The sequence below is a fragment of the Magnusiomyces paraingens genome, assembly GCF_902498895.1.
Source record: "Magnusiomyces paraingens strain CBS 517.90 genome assembly, contig: contig4, whole genome shotgun sequence".
NCBI classification, from domain to species: Eukaryota; Fungi; Ascomycota; class Dipodascomycetes; order Dipodascales; family Dipodascaceae; genus Magnusiomyces; species Magnusiomyces paraingens.
The window spans coordinates 2,117,501-2,136,466 of NW_022474070.1; the positions used below are offsets into that span (position 1 = coordinate 2,117,501).

Consider the following 18,966-nt stretch of genomic DNA (forward strand, 5'->3'; position numbering starts at 1 on the left):
TTTGCTTCAACTCCCAGATCACAGCCTCCAACCTACTGGCACAAGGCCTCAATACCTGTATTGAGTAAGCACCCTCCGCATATACAGAGATTGATTTAGAAGACAAGCTTAACTTTATTCACTTTGGCAACAAAACTGCAAACCCTCTAAAGCTCTCCATTCCAAATCGGTTAGTATTCCGTGAACCATAAGATGAAGTCAAGGTCCGCCAAGGTTACCCTCGACCGGAAGATCAACTTAAATCCTCACATGTCATTCATGAAACAGCAGGCCATTCGAGACCTTAACTTTATCTCCAGGTGGGGGAGCATAGCAGTCTGATTCACTGATTTTCCTTCAAACCACTTTTCAATTCCTGTATTACACCCATTATTGCCTACAGTGTGGGATCATGGGGCGATAACCCCAACCTTGTCAAGAAAATGGGCAACTCTATTCAACTAACACAAAACATCGCTCTACGAAGAGTTCTTGGTACATACCGCACTACCCTAATCTATATTCTTCACAGGGAATAAGTTGTCCTCCCCCTGTACATCACACTCGAAGACTTGGCGCGAAGAGCGGCTTACCACCTCTCCAACCCTACAAGAACACACAGAGACAACCCTGCCAAATCCAGCTACAGAAAGGAAGCCTTGTAGCCAAAGCCAATGCTAGATTAGACAATATCAACCCCATCACTAGGGTCAACTGATTTAGAATTGACTCAACCCTGGCCTCCAAACGCAGGGCCCTTATTCAGTGGCACCATGAACAGGCCATTGCAACCAACAAGGCTTCCAACTGTCCCCAACAAACATGGTACAAGGGAACATACCCAAACAATAAAATAGAATTAGACAACGACAAGTTACTCCTTCAAAAAGCTATGGAAGGCCCAAGACACATCATGTTTGGCACCATCCAACTCAAAACAGGACATGACAAATTTGTCAAATATTTTGTGGAACACACCAAGAACTAAGACAACAAATAAGACAAATAAGACAAATGCCTGCTCTTAGAAGCAGAAGCAGAAACCCCAAACACATCTTCACAGCGGGCCCATACTATGATTTCATCCCAGACTCTTTCGGCTCTGGGAACTCTTTTATTCTTTTCACAAATGACTCCTTTGACATAATTTTACAGATTGTTCAGACTGCAAAACTTGACAATAGGGATAGATTTTATTAACCGCCAAGTTGCCGCTGGGATTTTCTTCACGTTTAAAATTTTTATTTTGACCAATTTTTGGAAGAGCAGGAATCAACTCCAAACCCCATACTAGTTTCCACATGCCTTCACAGCTGGCATAATAAATGATGGAAAATAAATAATTTATTTTATAGTGCAGTAGAAATAGGGCAAAAAATAATAGATTATGTAATTTCCAAAAAAAAAAAATAATCTTGTTGCTTGCCAGATATTTTAAAATAAAATGAATGACATTTTCACATGTTAGACATCACTTTGTTCTAACAACCATGTTATTTTGAATGATTGATTTTCTTTCATATGTATATATTCAAAAAGCTCATTGATTCTATAAAATTGAATTAGAAGAAGTTAATTATTTTCTTGCTGTTATGCATTATCGCTATAGCTCTTACCGGAAACTCTTTTAGGAAAAGTACAGTAATAATATTAAAACATTTGCCTAAACTCCATAAGCTGAAAATGAATATATAGATGCTAATATAGTTTAATGTAGTCTCTAAGAGGATTATTATCTTGGCCTTGGTAGCATTCATAACAATCCAATTGACTTCATCTTTACCCATCTATTATGTATTTTTGTTTTCTTGAAGAATTCTAGGTGATTTGTGGATGCCGGCATACCTCTTTCTGTCTTGAAACCTGGCTGGGGAGTCTGGTTTCTGTTTGGTCTATGAGACGAAATTTCAAAAAAATGCAACATTGCCATAGGGGGGTCATCAATTCATCATCATCCATTTTCGTCATGAAGCTTTATTTTTGTTACTGTTTCAGGAATATTAGTGAATGAAATGTTACTATTGTTTATGTTTGATTTTAGCAGACTGACTAACTATATATATATATATATAATTATTTTTTGAAAAAAAAAACTTTTGTTTAAACTTTGCCAGTTTTTAGTGGAGGGGGCAAAAATTAATTGATTATGTTATTTCATTTAAGTATACAGTATAGTAGTAAATAGCAGCCATATATATAAATACTATAGAGTTTTATTTTATTTATTTTTTTTTTTGAGGAAGCCAAGGATGCCTTCTAACAAACTTCTGTTAAATATGATGAATCCACAGATATAAATAGAGAAGTCTTCCCTAGATGTTACCACAAAATCCATTAAATCCCAAAATCTTCTAAAAACTCTTTTATTTTTAAAAAAAAATCCATACTTGAGAAAAAAATATATATGTTTTATGAAAATACCTTTCAAAAGTGCTATTCCCACTAAAATAAACAGCTTAAATAATCCCTTATCCTCACATTCCAGTGATTCTGACTATCTCTCATCCAGCTCTATTTCCCCCTTTTTCTAATCCTCCATACTCAAGAGGTTGACACCATAGAGTTTGAAGATCAACAATTATTAAAGACAGAAATTTCGGGATCCACTTTCGCCCTAGTGAGTGACCACAATCATGAGGAGATAAACGACAATGATGACAGAAATAAGCCAGCCACCCCTAAAAATGCCAAAAAAGTCATGAAAAGACCTTAAAAAATTCAGCCCAGAATACCCACAATCATCTCAAATTCATGTCTCCTAAACCCAAAGGCAAGAAAATTGATTTCGTTGGCAGGGAAAACAAGAAGTTAGCTACAAGCACCCGTGTTGAAGGAGAGCACACTCAAAAAGGTGTCATTTATGTTCCAGTTGTTGGTCCTGTTAATATCAAACGATATAAAGCTATCTGAGAACTCAGCACCGCTTTAGTTGAAGCTGTTGACAAATCAGGTTTCAATTTCAAGAATTGCAGCCCAGTCAAGAAAACTGAAAATTAAGTCTTTTTTGAGATTCGCCCGGAGTCACTTTCTATGATGATTGTAGGTATTCAATTCCCCTTTAAAGCAGCCTGTGCCAGAATTGAAATTAACCTTTTCAAGCCGAAACAAATATTTTCTCTATAAATCCAACTGAGGTTGTTCACACCAGCAAAGAAGAATGGAATGGAAGCTAATCTTGGTCCCCTTATTGATTAACAAATGACCATTAATAGAATTAGTTTTGCTAATATTTAGGTGTAAACGAATAGCTTTTCGTGCCACCATAAATTTTAGCCTAATACTATATGGCATAATACCAGCTTCCTTTTGTAGTACCGCAATAGGAGTTGTGCGATAAGCACCAACAATTCTTCTTAAAGCCATGTTCTGCATCACTTCCAACTTGTGGATTTCTCCTTTCAAGATTTTATGATACCAAATTTCTAAACCATATTCGACAATTGGTCTCACGCAAGCAATATACAGTGATCTGACTGCAGACCCTCGCATACCTTTTTGCACGCCACCAAGATGCCAAATAGCACCAACTGCTTTTCTTGCTTTATTGATTTTATTCAAAATATGAGATTTAAAATCAAGCAGATTGTTCAAAGTAATTCCAAGCAATTTAACTTCCTTCTGGGGTTCACGAAGTTCTCCATTAGGTAAAGTAAGTTGCACTTTTTCATCTTTAGGTTTCACATTTTTTGTAAAATGAATAAAACCCAATTTATCACCCAAATCAATTTTGGTCATTCTTTATTTAGCCCAATTACAACATTTTTCTAATATGTTGCTTAAGCTTTTGGTATTTTCTTCAATTTTACCTTCAACGGTAATAGTCACATCATCAATAAAGCCAAAAGGAGTTCCACCCCATTCTTTAATGGCATGATACATTGGTGTGGAATATATCAAAAAAAGTAGTGGTGAAATAGGTGAGCCTTGCGGAATTCCAGTACTAGTTTTTTGCACTGATCCTTTTCTTCGGTCCATGAGCATACTAGCTTCTCTTTCACTTACAAATTGGTACGTCCAGTTTATAAGTGCTTTGGGTAACTTCATATCCTCCATTGTGTCTGCCAATATATTTCTGTTAACATTATCAAAAGCTCCTTGAATATCAATGAGCATAGCTGAAATTTTTCCTTTACTAGTTTCAATTCTTTGGACAAGTTCCAAAACAGCATCAGTAGCACAATAACCTTGTCTTCCCCCATATTGCTCTGGTGGAAGTAGTGTGTTGTAAGCTTGGTCATTCTTTTTTGTATAATTTTTTCCAGTACTTTAGATGGAATCTTAAGTAAGGAAATTGGTCGGTATGCTCTTGGCATTGAATAGTCAGGTTTCTTAGGTTTAGGTATAACAACAATAATGCCATGTCTCCAGACTTTTGGGTGGTATCCAAACTTCACACAAGCTTGGAGAAGCTTGAAAAACCTTTCCTTAAAGTCTTTATTTAGCCATGCCATCTTTAAAACTTTGCCCGTAATTCCATCTAAGGGCATCCCTGTTTGTTGTTTGTTTGTTTTTATTCAAGGGTTATAGAACTATATAACATCAGCATCTGCACTATCCTTTTATTGTCTGACTATGTGACTTGCCGGTTTTCATTTGTACCTTTTTAGTACGGGTGGTTTCTGTTCTGTGCGTCTCCGGTAGCCCGGAAGATGGGCCCTGATGCCAGCTTACGAGGAACAGGGAGAACTAGTCTGTCGGTCCCAAAACCTTCCCAACCCATTTCCACTTATCTTCACGGACGCCCATGTATTTCTTAATCTCTTCCGTCAGAGATACGGCCCGCAATCACCTGCAGGCTATTTAGACTGTACGGAAGAGTCGGCATTCCTGTAACCAGGGTAGCCTATGGTTTTCAGTCTAGGTGTATACTCCCGTACACATCCTCAGGAAAAGGGGGTATTCTGGGAATCGAACCCAGTATCTTCCGCTATCGAGCGAACGTGTTATCCTTTACACCATCCAGCCCTTTCCCCTCTAAGGGCATCCCTTAATTGTTAACTATACTATAATGTGAGTTTGGCTAAGAAAAATAGTCTGAGTATTACATGTTAATATGATTAGTAAGCCTCTTTAGCTTAGGGGTAGAGCATTGCACTTGTATCTTCATATGAGATGCAAAGGTCAGCGGTTCAATTCCGCTAGGAGGCAAATAAATATAATATAATATAATTTTTTCATTTCAAATCTTTTTTTATAATTCTCATTGTGCTTGAAAATGAGTGAACCATCTTTTTTCTGTATACTTTGGAAATTCCAGCTTTGCTGAAAATATAATTATTTTCAAAGAATTCCGCTTTTTTTTTTATCAAATTAATACTTTAAATTTTTGCCATGTATGCTTTTTTTACTTTATCAGATTTCTTGCATTGCATCTGTTTATATATAACTTTTTTTTACTCATTGAAAACTACCGTCATATAGTTTTTATCAAAAAGATTATAGTGATTAATATTTTTAACTAGATAGAAAAAAAGCTCGGTGTCTAAGACAGAATATAACAGTCAAACATGAGCTTGACTCCCATTGCTTCCATACCATGAACATGTCTATGGGAATACATACCTTAATCAACTCTACAGGAAAACACACTTTTAGCTATAGTTTAATTAACTTGCAGGTGACAAAATATCTTAGGCGAAGAATATTATGAAATACACAGGAATTTGGGAAGACAAGTGAAAATTAGTTGGGTAGGTTTAGAGTCGACAGATACACTCACCCTGATCTTGGGAGGTTAATATCAGGGCCCTCCATTTTTCAGGCTATTACGGACGCTCGGATTAAAAAAAATATAACGAAAAGGTATAATCAAAAATAGTAAATAATCAAAATTGGGGTTTTAATTATAATATCTATAAGTATTTTCCAAATATTTTTACAATGAATTTAATTTCAAATTTGTCTTTTTTTTTACTTCTTCAGCAATCACAAGGTTGAGAGGTCCTGTTTTGGGGCTTTTCTTTATCTGATCAGTAAAATCATAGTTATTATTCTCCTTATTATTCTCATCTCTATTGTCCTCTTAGAATTTTTATAGTCAATCTACTTGTTTTTCCTTGCTTCCTATTGCTAAAAAATTTCCCAATACTGCTGTTCCAGCTCTTATTGTTTATGTGTTCAGTGCAACTGCTGTCTTTACCAGCTTTCCTCTTCCTGCATAGAAATAATAGTTTATTGATTACTTTAATAGTCTCTTTTGTTTTACCTTCAGGATTACTAGATTCATTAGCAAACGTAGTGTTAGAATGGTATTATAGGCATGTTGGTACAATGGTAGGATTGGTAATTGTGGTAAAATAAATCGGCTTTCTTGTGATTAGCGTGAATTCTTAATCTTTTTATTATATATTTTCTTATATTTATTGATTGATAAGTATTATCATTAGGTTTGTTCTTGGAGGAAACCTCTTTTGTATTATCAATGATAATTTTTTTCAATTAATTTTTTTATTTTTTTGCTACTTAGTTTGTAATAATTAGATTGTTCTAACATTTGAAGTTTACACTTCATCCTCAAATCACCTTATACATATCAGTGAGGTATCTTGCTTAGTTGAATTATTCTTTTTCAGGACTTTTTTTTGTTAAAAAAAACTGAAATTTCATCTAATAACAATTATGATATAGCAGAAGCTGACTTCAGCCTCTGAAAGTCGAAATAAGACAGGCAGTCATTGTTTTGTAATGCTCAAATTAAAATCATTATAACTCGTCGGTTAAAATGCTTCTAGTGATTTTTTATTTACATATAATCTTATTTTCAGGGTATTAGGAAATATATTTTTTCCAAAATTTTTATGGGTTGTCTGCCTATTGTTGATCCGCTAGTTTTGTATAGGAGATCATTTTTCATCACATATATTCATGATGCTCTATCGGGAATATTTAGCAAAAAAATATTGATATCATTTCTACTTTCTTTTATGAAAAATGTATCTTTTTTCGAGCATTCTTTTTAATGCTATTGTTATATATTATTAAACTTTTAAAGTTCATAAACTTGAATTTGGTTCAAATATTCATTTTCTTTTTTCTTTTCCTTGATTCTAGTTATGGTTAGATAGCAATTTTAAGCTTGGTTCGAGCAGGATTGCTTTTTTGTAGGATTTGGGTTACGTGTTCATTTTATTTGAATGGCTTAAATATCATGTGATATTAATCATGTGATCATTAGTCTTCAGATATATGTAATCAATAAGATATATCTTAAAGCATATATATGCTTTATTGCAAACTGATTCAAACGGTGTTCGTAAATTTGATTTTAAATCTGTCGCTACCGCCATATGCATTAATTACTATCATACCAATATTTTTTTTTAAAAGTTAAGAAACCAATTTAAATATATATATATATATATATATATTTTTTTTTTTTAAATTTCCTATTTTGAAGTTCAATAGCCTATTTGTTTTGTCTTGTGCGAGTGGTTGATTTAGCGGTTTGGACATTCAATGTTATCTTTCCAATGACAATTAGTGACTTTATCTTAGCTTATCCCAACTTCTCCACATTATGATTAAACATTTCTTAGCTTCATAAGACTAAAATTAAATTGGATTATCAAGGTATTACCTCTACCCTTCATCATAACTGACTAGAAGAACTTTTGATATTGATAAAAAACCCCAATGACACGCTTTTGATTAACCGCTTTGGAATCAAGCACACAAACTCTACTTCAAATCATCATTAGTTAAATTCAAGCGTTATTCTAAAATTTAAGCATTGTTAATTCATTTTTATATTGACATACTTTTATAATAAGGGCTAAGCGCACAATTAGATACTCCTTATTGTATTTTCTTTGGAACTACGCTAACAATTTTTTTTGTAGTCTTGAAATTTATAACAGGCAGAATCGTTTGTCAGCGATATATTTGTATTGAAAAAGTAAACTAAATCGATACCTAATTGATATATTTTATAATTTTTTTTATTCGATTTTAAGCTATACAACTGAAATATCATAGATGACTTACCTAAGAATGTCATCAAGAAAACCGAAATAAAAAGAAATTAGCAGTATATACAAATCTCAAAATTAATAAGTGTCAAGTAATTACTTATAGGTAATTAACATATACAAAAAATATGATGAATTAGGTCTCAGCTTTTTCACCTGTATATTCTATACTCTATAATTGATACCAAAATTTGAATTATAATTTAATTAATTATAAATAAATAAATTTAGCACTTTAATATTTTCAATTACGATGAAAGAAAAAAAAAGAGTTTGAGGTGTTAATTTTTATTTCTATATCCCTTTAAAGGGTTATATTCAAAATTTTGAATTTAGATAAGCTGCCTACAAATAAAGTAGATCCCGGTTGATATCACTTTTATTTTATTTTAATTATAAAAACTCCATCAGGATGTATATATATACATACCGATATCACTTCATTATTATGAAGTTTATCATTTCTTTGAGCTGTATATATAATAATTAAAAGATATCTAGTAAAATGGGATGGTAATATTACAATAAAAATATAAAGTTGTTAGTATTCAATTTATGAAATACTGCGATTATTCATTAAAATGATTTCTAAAAATGGATAGCAAACATTTATATTATATAGAACAAGAAAAAATCAGTTTTTTAAACACGTATATTCTTATAATACTCATGATTTATAAGGTCATAAAATTTTTGCTTGAAACAATAAGCATTTAGGTTATCTTTTGTTTTATTGTCCTGCCTCTCCTCTCATTAATAATGACATAAATCATAAAAATATAATGGAACAGAGTCTGCGATATGAGTTTCTAAAAGCGAATTTATAGGAATCAAAAAATTAAAAAATTAAAAAATTAATGTAATATTTAAGCCCACTTTTTGTTTTTGTCCCCTTTATTTTAGAGATTATTTTCATAATTACGAAACGATTCATTCAATTAATTCACAGACATCTCATTTTATCTCTAGCATCTTTGAGTGCACTCCAATAATTGAAACGATGAGCAATCAGGCTGGCAAAGAGGCTTATCTTTTTATTTATTAGCAAGGAAGGGAATGGTCTGAATGTATTTATAGTAAAAGAAAAAGATAATCCTTGAAATGAGATATTTTCATATGTATGAATTAATTTTAGAAAAAAAAAAAGAGAGATTATCTGTGTATTAATGTTTTGACTCAGCGTGGAAATGTTTAGACTGAATATTATAATAAAACATAAGTCGACGACCGCTATTTAATGTATTAAAATTGTTGGAAAAATAAAAAATTTTGATTTATTAGTACAAATCTAAATGTCAAGCTTTTTTAAATTGTATCCAATGACAATATGTTAAGTTTTTATTTCTTGGTAAGCTGAATTGTTAGTTGAATAAAGCCTTATAACGTCTATTAAAAAAAACGCAATTAATTACAGGATTTCATGCAATCATATCATGTCTTTTTCTTTTATCAAGATAAGATAAAGAGCTGCTTAAACTAATTAGTCTACATTATAATGTATAATGATTAGCTTTATATATAGATAACTATTTTAAAAAATTTCATAGGTTTTTAGTTTTTTTTTTAAAAAGAATTGAACTCTTATAAGCATCAAAAAAAAGTTAAAGTATTTTGCGCGAAGAATCATTCCCCATATCTAGTTTTTTTTTTTGAAAAAAAAAACTGGCCAGTATAAGCAAGTTAAGGTAACAAAAAAATGACGTTTATGTTTAAAAAGTTTAATAATAATATCATTAGTATTGCTAATTGTTACTGAGGGTGTCACTCTTACACTCACGGATAATGAAGTGGAAAGTTACTCTAAAAGAACTAACTGACTTAGTAGTAGATCTACTACTAAGTCAGTTAGTTCTTTTCCTTTAACTTCGAATTATCAGTCCCGGTTGCTTAAATACTCATTAAGGTCGGGACTACCCTTTTTTGAAAGATTTCTAGCACTGTGAATTTATGATTTTGAATTTGAATTAATTTTCCACTTGTTGTTTTCAAAAAAAAATAGACATAGACATAGACATAGACATAGACATATTCATGTCTTTTAATTTTTTTTTTTTTTTTTGATATGAAGTTCTACGCTATTATTATTATTATTAATGAACGTTTTTTAAAAAGAAAAAAAAAACAAAACAAGAATTTTTTTAACAGAGACTAGATTTGCAAGTAATCATTTTCACAATAGATATTAAGACAAAACTATTTAATAATCTCAAAAAGAAAAAAATTCTAGAACATTTAAAATAGTGTCATGATATTAATTTACAATATTTTCAATATTTACACTGATATGGTTTATATTTCTTTTGATGTTGACAAAAAAAAACAAATATTGCGATAATGATAACGAAATATACAAGATTAGACAATAACAAGATCATGTTGATGATGAGGGTAATAATTGAACTATTGTTATACATATAATCTAAATTTTTTATTTCTCAGTAATCATTTAATTTTTTTAAGAATAAAACTTATTATAATCACCAGTTATTTCATGTCATCATCATTAAAACTTTTTCTAAAATCCAATTTAATTTATTTATAATATGTGCACCTTTTCCCAAACAAGAAACACTAAGAACAAAATGAAGTCTTCAATACAGAGATCTTATTTTTTTTTTTCTTTCATTATAAGGATTAATAATTATTAATACAAGCAATTTATTTCATAAGACCTATATAATGCAAAAATACAAAAAGCATTAACTAAATTTTTCCTTCTGGTCACAGTGGCAACAACATTCAACTTAAAGTTGGTTATATGCTCACTCAGGGAACAACAGTATAAGAAATAAAAAATTTAAAAAAAGCCAAATTTTGGATAAATAAAGTTAAAAAGACAGATCGGGATACTCAAAGAAAATAAGAAAAAAGGTACCAATGAATGATGCGTATTGATTTCACTTCATCACACTAGCATGCAAACCCTAAAAGTCCAATTTAGTGCTCGGTTGATGCAATTTTTTTCTTCATTCTTTTCATGCTCACTTTTGTAATTTTTGAAGGTGCTTTTTTGATTTCATTTTTAGCAATTTTTGCTCCAGCTCTGTTTTTTGGCTTCTTTGATTGTTCTGTTTGATTTTTCGTTTGGTCATCATCTTCCTTTCCCTTATTACTACTTTTTACCGATTCAGGAACTTGGCCATCAACCATTGTAGTGTCATCTTCACCAATATTTTCTTTGTTTTCATTTTCTTCCGATAATAAGGTATTTCTTCGATCCCGAAGAAACTGTGCCACATTCTCTGGAATTGGTTGCAACTCAAGTCCTGGGGTAAAGTAACGGTACCTAAGTGCAGTGTATCGTTTCCAAGATTTTGAAAGACGTCGCATTACAGACAAAGAAAGTGAAGAAGAAGGACTAGAATCTGTTCCGTTTTGTGACGAGTCGTGGTGATCTCCGCTAGTCTCATTAAGTGTAAAAAAGACTTTTTCTTTGGTCAAAATAATTATCACATCCTCGAGGTCCTTGAGCCCCAACCCCAAATCATGGCAAAGGTCTATAAGCAGAGGTGATGCGTGCACCAAGGATGAAACGTTACCAATTTGTGTTTCAAACACCAGACGCAAAGGTTTGTTCGAAGCTAGGTTTGTACTCAAGATATATCCAAAAACTTTGCGAATAATTGCAATTTGGCGGAGCTTCTCTAGATCTGCTTTGTTCAAGCCCCTTTGAAGTTTTTTTTGGAGTTGACAAAAAAGACAGTCTTCAAAAGCATCGAGATCAGCATCGTCTACGTTATAGTATCCTTCACAAAACTTGTGGGTCCATCCATGACAGGTTGAGCATTGAATCTAAAAGTGCAAAAGGTATTATTCTGTTAGCTCTTATAGAATATATAAATAGATGGGTGATGATGAGTATAATGCTTTGAATTCATGCAATGAAAAGGCAAAAAAAAAAAAACTTACACCATCAAAAATTGTATTTTCTTTCTGTCCACAGGCACAGTTGAAGTAATCTGCATTATTGTCATCGGTATTATGCTCATGCTTAAAAGTTTCGGCAACGGGAAGCGAGGACGAAGACAAAGATGTCGTCACGACAGGTTCAACTTTAGAAATTTGGTAAAATGGTTGTGTCTGGTTGTCCTGAAGATCATTAGAGGTGTCTACCATGATTTCATTGTGAACACCAGACGTTGTTGCATCAAATGGTTGGGTCATGGTTATCTCATCTACTTGCTTTTCTTGAAACTAAATTTTGAGACAGACAAGCAATTGTAGTTTGGTGTTAGTTCTAGAAACATGGGTCATCACAATCGTCACCTCGTTAAAAAAAACTTACCATCATTTGAAGATCATCACTTATTTTTATTTGGCTTCCGGACGTAGTGGAGTTTAGACGTGAGTGGGCCTGAGCGGTTGCCACTTGTTTGTTTTTCAAAGGAGTAGCTTCCGCTTCTCTGTTTGGCCCAAAAAAAGAATGCCGTTTATTTTTAGGGCTGAATACTGCCAAAGTAGAACCATTATGTTGAGCTAGTGCATTTTTGTAATTGATGGGATTCGAGACAATTTTCATTGAAAGACTGGGTTGTTAATTATAAATAAGTGAATTGATGACAAAAAAAAAGCGGGAAAAGCTTACGAGTAATGGCCGACCTCTGATTTCCCGGTAGCATAAATCTTGGAATCAGAGGAAACAGAATTAAGAATGATGTCAGCCTCAGGAGTTTGGGTGCAATCTTTAAACTTAGGAGGCTGATACTCGGTAGGTGTTTCGGGGGTATAAAGAAGTCTCATTGATAGAAATCGAGAGTCTGTATTTTTACGTTATACATCAGTTATTTATGCAAAGTTTTGAAAAAATGTCAAGCAAATGGAACATACCAGGAAGTTTGCCAAGTTTCTGGGCCATCAGAATGAACCTTCTCACTAAGTTGTATAGATTTTTTTTTGCGTCTAAATATAAAACAATGGGCGGTTAGTCAACAGCTTTTTTTTTCAAAACATTCACAAAAAAAAACTTCATGGTTTGAGCATTACTATCATAAGACATTGAACTAGAACTGAGAGTATTTGTTGTTGTTTCTGTAGCAAGAGGCGTGTCAACATGGCTTGTTGAAAATTCCATTTTAATTTTGTTATTTTCTGTATATGTGAAAGAGAATGTGTAAACTTCGACAGCATCCATTTCATTTTCGGGGTCTGCAAAAATAGAGAAAATGATATTCTGTAGATACTTTTTTTCAAGAGAATCAAAAACACCTAGGGTCTGCAAAACAAAATAAAAAGAGGAAAAATAAAAAAAATTATTGGACTTTGTTAATAGCATTTAATGATAATGATCGTTTCGTGATAACTTGTTAAAAGTCAATGATATGTTTTTCTTACTTACAATCCAATCTAAAAGCGTGTCTGCTTGAGGAGTGATTCCACGCTTGAGTTTTTTGATACGCAAAGGTTTTCTAATTTTAGCAGCCCCGCCTTCGTTTTCTTGTTCTATTTCGCTGGGATACAATAGAGTCTCGTCATCAAAATTAGTTTCGTCAAAAAGGCCACGAACAAAAGCAAGAGAACCAAATGAAGCTGTAAGGAGTGATTTCACAAGCACGAGCGAAGAGGTTTCTGTAATGGGCAGGGGGGCAACGTTTTGTAGATGTTTTTGCTGAAGATTAAAATGGTGGGCATTTGCATGAATCGGAGGAGCAGCCGTATGGGAAAAGGAGGGTTCCTGCTTGGGATTAAGTTTATGGGCGGCAGCTGCGGCAGTGGCTACTGAGTCTTTTGATCGGAGCAGTTGGGCCATCTTTTTGATAAATTTTAAATTGGTTTGTTAAATTGTGATAGCGGAAAAAAAAAAAGATGAAAAAGTGAAAGTTATAGAAAAAAAAAAAGGGAAATTTTTTTTTTAAAGCTGGCTAGAATGATATTAAGAAGCTTGTCAAAAAACTCATTGATGAGAAAATTGACAAGGTTTCCCACAGGTCCTTGGAAAAAAAGAAAAAAAAAGAAAAAAAAAAGAAAAGAAAGCAGCTGGGAAATCATGGAAAGCTGACATAAGCGTGCTTATAATTTTGGGTTTAAAGCCTTTATATTTTGGTTAATATCAGTAAAAGCCATGGAGTTATTCAAAAAAAAAACTTTTATAATAAATCACTATTATTACGATTCCAAATAGGATGAAAGTCTTTCACTAATACATTCAAAAGTATAAATATGTCAAGATATCTTCAACTTTTTTTTTTATTTTTTTTTATATTTTTTTTTCTCTCTATAAAATATAATCAATCAATCTGTATAAACATCTTCAAAATGAAATTTACTGAATGCCTAGTTTTCTGTATATTGGCCTCATGTGCCTCTGGCGCTCCAACCCCAACTTCAACTGTTTCTTCTGTTTCTAAATCCCTGGTTTCTTCAACTTCTAAAGCTTCTGCTGTTCATCCCACAATTATCATCTCCACAGCTTCTCATCCCACTACTAATACTCGCCCAACAATCACCGCAAGCATACCCACAACCTTAAAACAAGTCGTGGCCAGCCATAGCGCGGCAGTCCCTGCAGCTACAGTCTCATCAAACCCAAAATCACCTTTTTCATCTTCTTCCTCAGGTAACACTGATATAGCACCACTCGTACAAGCCGCACAACTCTTTAACATTCAAACTTTCCGCGAGGGTGTGCCATATCTTCACAAAAGACAAGTGCAACTGACTCCAAGCAACGAGTTGGTAATTAATGCAGAGCAAGGAACAGGGTCTGGTGTGATTCCTTTTGTGGGATACTTATCCGACATGAGGACACTTGTTGCTACGCGCGACGATAGCAACACTAAAGCAAGCGTTGCTGTATATCCAGATGGGTCATTAAAACTGTGGCTCAACTCTTTAATTACAGTTCCCGATAATACTGAAGAGCCTGTAGGTAATAACAATAGTACAGGAATAATTTTGGCAGACGGAACAGAAGTGGGGCCATGGACCATTACGGCTGAAAAGTTCTTGACACTTAACAGTAATAGCAACGCATGGTCGTGTCCTGAAGGAAAGTCTGGTGTGTACCACATTTATTGGAGTGAGGACAGACCAACCGGCAAGTTTGGGTGCCTGAAGGTTGATTTGTATGTACCAGATGGGGTGACTGGCGTGCTGCAAAAGAGGTTCTTTGTTCCGGAGGACATTCTGAAGGAGCCTTCATTGAAACGGCAGTTTTGGGAGTTTGTCAGGAGACACTAAAAAAAAAAAAAAAAAAAAAAAAAAAAAAACAAGTGTGATGTTATAGCAATTATGGTGATTAAATTTAATAAAGAAAAAAAAGAGTAACTAACTAATTATATAATGGACTTAAAAATTAATTAAAATATTAAAAATAACTTCATTTTAAGTTTAAAGATTTTTTTTCAGTAAATTAATTATAAAGGATCTTTTTTTTTTTGATAATAGTGTTGGGTGGTTGAGATGATACCATAATTAAAATTAAATTTCCATTTTTGGACCAGCCGCACGTGCGGCTCACAAAAACTATGGAATGGCTGGCTTTTTACAGTAGGTAGTAATAAAACGTCAAGATTGTTGTTCCTTAAGCAAAAGATAAAAAATCAACTGAAAAATAAATTGCTTTAATTTTTAATTTCTGTTTTTAAAAGTTAAAGGAACACCAAGGATCCATACTTACTCAATAGATTTTGTGGTGTCTCTTCCCCCCTCTTTTTTTTTTCTTTCCCTTCAAACCTAGCTTTTGAACATAAATATTCACATTTTTTTGCTACTAAACTAAAAAACATATCTTTCCATCATTTTTTTCTACAAATGGATCAAGTTTTAGAGTCTATAACTTATGATGGGGCTTCATTAGCATTTAGTGGGCTAGTAACTTCACTAGTTACATTAGTATCATCATCATTGCCATTAACGTCACCATCTTTCACGCCTAGTCTTGTTGCCGCTTCGGCATCCATTCCACTACTGTTGCAAGACTATTCTGTTCCTATGTTTGCTTCTTCCACATTGGCTGCGGTTTACACAAAAACTGCAGTTGCTTACTTACTTGTAGCTACTACTGCTGCTGTCAGCTTGTCCGGAGATGAAGATTACTCCAGCATTTCTTCTAAAACTATTACACCTACTTTTAGTTCTTTGGAAAATCCGGATGACGAACCTACGATTACAGTGACATGCGCACCACATGATAAGTCAGCTGCGTGCGAGCGGCCAGTCAGTAGTAAATGGGGGTACATTGTGGTTGTGATTTTGTTGGCATCGCTGCTAGTTATATCCGGGGTCACGCTGTTTATGTTGTATCTGCGCAACCGGAAAATAGAGAAGATAGAGGCTGAGATGGAGTTGGAGCAGGCTGCGGAGTTGGGCGAAGTCCGTGAGCTTACCGCTAGAAACAGACGAGGTTCGCCTCCTCCGCCTCCTCCGCCACCTCCGCCAGATGCAACATCAACATCAACATCAACATCAATATCAACATCAACATCAACAGCAGCACCAGCACCAGCAACAGCACCAGCAACAGCACCAGCACCAGCACCAGCACCAGCACCAGCACCAGCACCAGCACCAGCACCAGCACAGACGGGAAATCAAGTGACAAATGATGAACAAGTGACAAATGATGAACAAGTACAAAAACCGGAAGGAATTGGAAGAAAATTGTCGTTATTATGGAATAAGTTGACATCTTACGGGGCCAATAGTGGGGCACTAGGGACCACCCAACGGCGGTTTCCTGCCCTGCACCGATATTATGTTGATAGTAGGAATGGGAAAAACAACAATCATGATGACGATGATGATGATGATGATGATGAGGATAAAGATAAAGATGACGATGACATGTACTTGACTGATGGAGAATATGCGTGTTCTGACGACGAGACAGTGTATGATACGCGAATTTCTTTACGCAGTTTACGGGAGATGGAGCTTGCACGGTTGCTTGATATGGAAGTCGTACAGGTTGCAGAGCGCGAATTGGCAGCGGAGGGCCGGCGGCTGCTACGTTCGAGACCTAGAGAAGTAGGGCAGCGACAAGAAGCACCTGAGCGGATGCCGCTGCAAAGTGGATGTGGAGGAAATGGTCGGCGAAGTGGAGAGACGCTAACACCGCCATATGGGAGTGCTGGGGTTATTGGGATATCTCAGTATGACGAGAAGCAAGGGGAGTATTTGACAAAAGAGGAAATTGGATGTTTTGGAAAAGGTGAAATAATAAAGGAGATGGAAGATGATCCATTTTGTGACCAGTCTGGTTATGACAGTAGTGAATTGAAAAGAGGGCTGTGGAGAGAAGGGGGGTTTACAAAAGCAGTTTCATTGAATAAGCCTAATACGCGATATCTTGTTCGACCTAGTGTGATGGGTAGGGCGCTGAATGGAAGAAGTTTGTTAGAAGCAGTTAGAAGTGATGGAGAAGTTTATAAGGGTTTTGGGGAGTGTTATGAGAAGACAGATGAAGAAGAGAGAAGAGAGAAAAAGGGGGGAGGGAAAGAGAAAGAGATGGGGATGGGGATGGGGGTGGGGAAGGGGAAGGGAAAGGGAAAGGGGATGGGGAGAATAAAAGGACAAGAAAAAGGAAAAGGAAAAGAAGATGATAGCTTTAGTGAAGATTTTGCATTGGCAAACGTTCCATCAGTTGAGAATGCAGCAGCTTTGAATGCACGAGTTGTTGAAGCCGCAGTTCCAGTTGGCGATTTGCCAGATGTTGTACAAACATACTTTGGTGGGCGGAGGCCGAAGAATATGAAGATGAAAAGTTTGGGCGGTATTGGTAAAGATGGTGTTGACTTTGGCAGTATTAATACTACTAACATTACTAGTACTAGTACAGAAGCAATGGGAACCTACAATATGAAGAAATTCACATTCCAACAATCTCAGCAGCAGCAGCAGCAGCAGCAGCAGTACCTTTTTTCACAAGGCGGTAATGGCAAACATCATGCAGCGTCAACACCGAGTATTGGAGGTAGTATATGGAAGCGATATGGAGAGAGTGGAGAGATTGGAAGAGATGAAAAAGCAGAAGAAGAGAAAGATTATGTTTGCCGAGTGTTGTTACCAACACCTACGAGTGGAAATGGTAGCGGCAGGAAGCTGTTTTTGGCTAACGTTGGAAGTGGAAATGGCAGCAGCAGCAGCAGCAGCAGCAGCAGCAGCAGCAGCAATAGCAACAGCAATAGCAATAGCAGCAATACATTCTTATCATTTCGGAAGGATAACAATGCTTACAAACAAAATCAAAACAACAATAGAAGAGAAGGACCGGAAAAGGTGGGAGGCCGCCGAGGAGCCGGAGGTGTAGAGTCTAATATGGGCTGGGGAAGTTCAAGCGGTAGGACTAGGTTATCAATTGAAAGTGGGAATGGGAATGGGAATGGGAATGGGAATGGAAGTGGAAATGGAAGTGGAAGTAATATGAGTAGCAGCTACAACAGTGGGAATAGTAATAACAGGGGCTACGACATTCTTGGAGATAAGTTTAGAGGAATGGAGACGTTGTTGATGATGAAGAGAGAAAGAAATAAAGGTGGTGGTAGGAGTACTGCTGAGGGGTATTATGATAATGAAGATGATGAGTTTTCAACTTCCATAAGTCAAGATGGTTGGAGAATGGTTAAGCAAGGCGAAGTATTATGGTAAGTACCTACATTCAATATTGAAAGTAGCGCGGAATAAGGGACAGGGAGAGTTAGAAGTTGTTTTGAGATTGGAAGTGAAATCAAACACGGAATTGACTTGTTTTTTATATTTTTTTATAAAAGAATTAAGAATAAGATGATGATTTTTAAAGTCATATTTTAAACTTCAATATAGAATTTTATTATATTTTAATAATAATGATAATTATCAAAAAAAAAAAAAAAAAAGGGCATTTTTTTTATAAAATAAAATGCTTTTAAATGTCCATCCATTTAAGCAATATGGGGGAGGAGGAAGTTTATATATTTCCTAAAATGGCTGGGGTTTTTCCTAAAATGGATAAGGCGGGAACTATCCAATTAGGACTAAACAAAAGCCGCCGACGCCGCCGACGTGGTGGGAATTTCCCAAAAAGAGACATTTTTCAAGGGGTCTT

At 34.7% G+C, this 18,966-nt stretch overlaps 5 protein-coding genes across 5 annotated transcripts; 3 read left to right on the forward strand and 2 right to left on the reverse strand.

Moving 5' to 3' along the window:
* Window positions 1-249: 249 nt before the first annotated feature.
* Window positions 250-967, forward strand: SAPINGB_P005405 (uncharacterized protein; the record flags this gene model as incomplete). Its single annotated transcript, XM_032000119.1, has 2 exons — window positions 250-299; window positions 703-967. 2 exons carry the CDS (start codon window positions 250-252, stop codon window positions 965-967), a joined length of 315 nt encoding a protein of 104 aa, XP_031856010.1.
* Window positions 968-3,096: 2,129 nt separating this feature from the next.
* Window positions 3,097-3,858, reverse strand: SAPINGB_P005406 (uncharacterized protein; the record flags this gene model as incomplete). Its single annotated transcript, XM_032000120.1, has 2 exons — window positions 3,097-3,647; window positions 3,786-3,858. The coding sequence occupies 2 exons, from the start codon at window positions 3,856-3,858 to the stop codon at window positions 3,097-3,099; spliced, it is 624 nt and encodes a 207-aa protein (XP_031856011.1).
* Window positions 3,859-10,883: 7,025 nt separating this feature from the next.
* On the reverse strand, window positions 10,884-13,692 carry SAPINGB_P005407 (uncharacterized protein; the record flags this gene model as incomplete). Its single annotated transcript, XM_032000121.1, has 7 exons — window positions 10,884-11,738; window positions 11,856-12,140; window positions 12,232-12,349; window positions 12,532-12,703; window positions 12,774-12,845; window positions 12,930-13,158; window positions 13,282-13,692. The coding sequence occupies 7 exons, from the start codon at window positions 13,690-13,692 to the stop codon at window positions 10,884-10,886; spliced, it is 2,142 nt and encodes a 713-aa protein (XP_031856012.1).
* A 506-nt stretch (window positions 13,693-14,198) lies between these two features.
* On the forward strand, window positions 14,199-15,122 carry SAPINGB_P005408 (uncharacterized protein; the record flags this gene model as incomplete). The annotated part of the gene is made up of 1 exon (XM_032000122.1): window positions 14,199-15,122. The coding sequence occupies one exon, from the start codon at window positions 14,199-14,201 to the stop codon at window positions 15,120-15,122; it is 924 nt and encodes a 307-aa protein (XP_031856013.1).
* A 573-nt stretch (window positions 15,123-15,695) lies between these two features.
* SAPINGB_P005409 (uncharacterized protein) lies at window positions 15,696-18,530 on the forward strand (the record flags this gene model as incomplete). Its single annotated transcript, XM_032000123.1, has 1 exon — window positions 15,696-18,530. The coding sequence occupies one exon, from the start codon at window positions 15,696-15,698 to the stop codon at window positions 18,528-18,530; it is 2,835 nt and encodes a 944-aa protein (XP_031856014.1).
* Window positions 18,531-18,966: the final 436 nt, after the last annotated feature.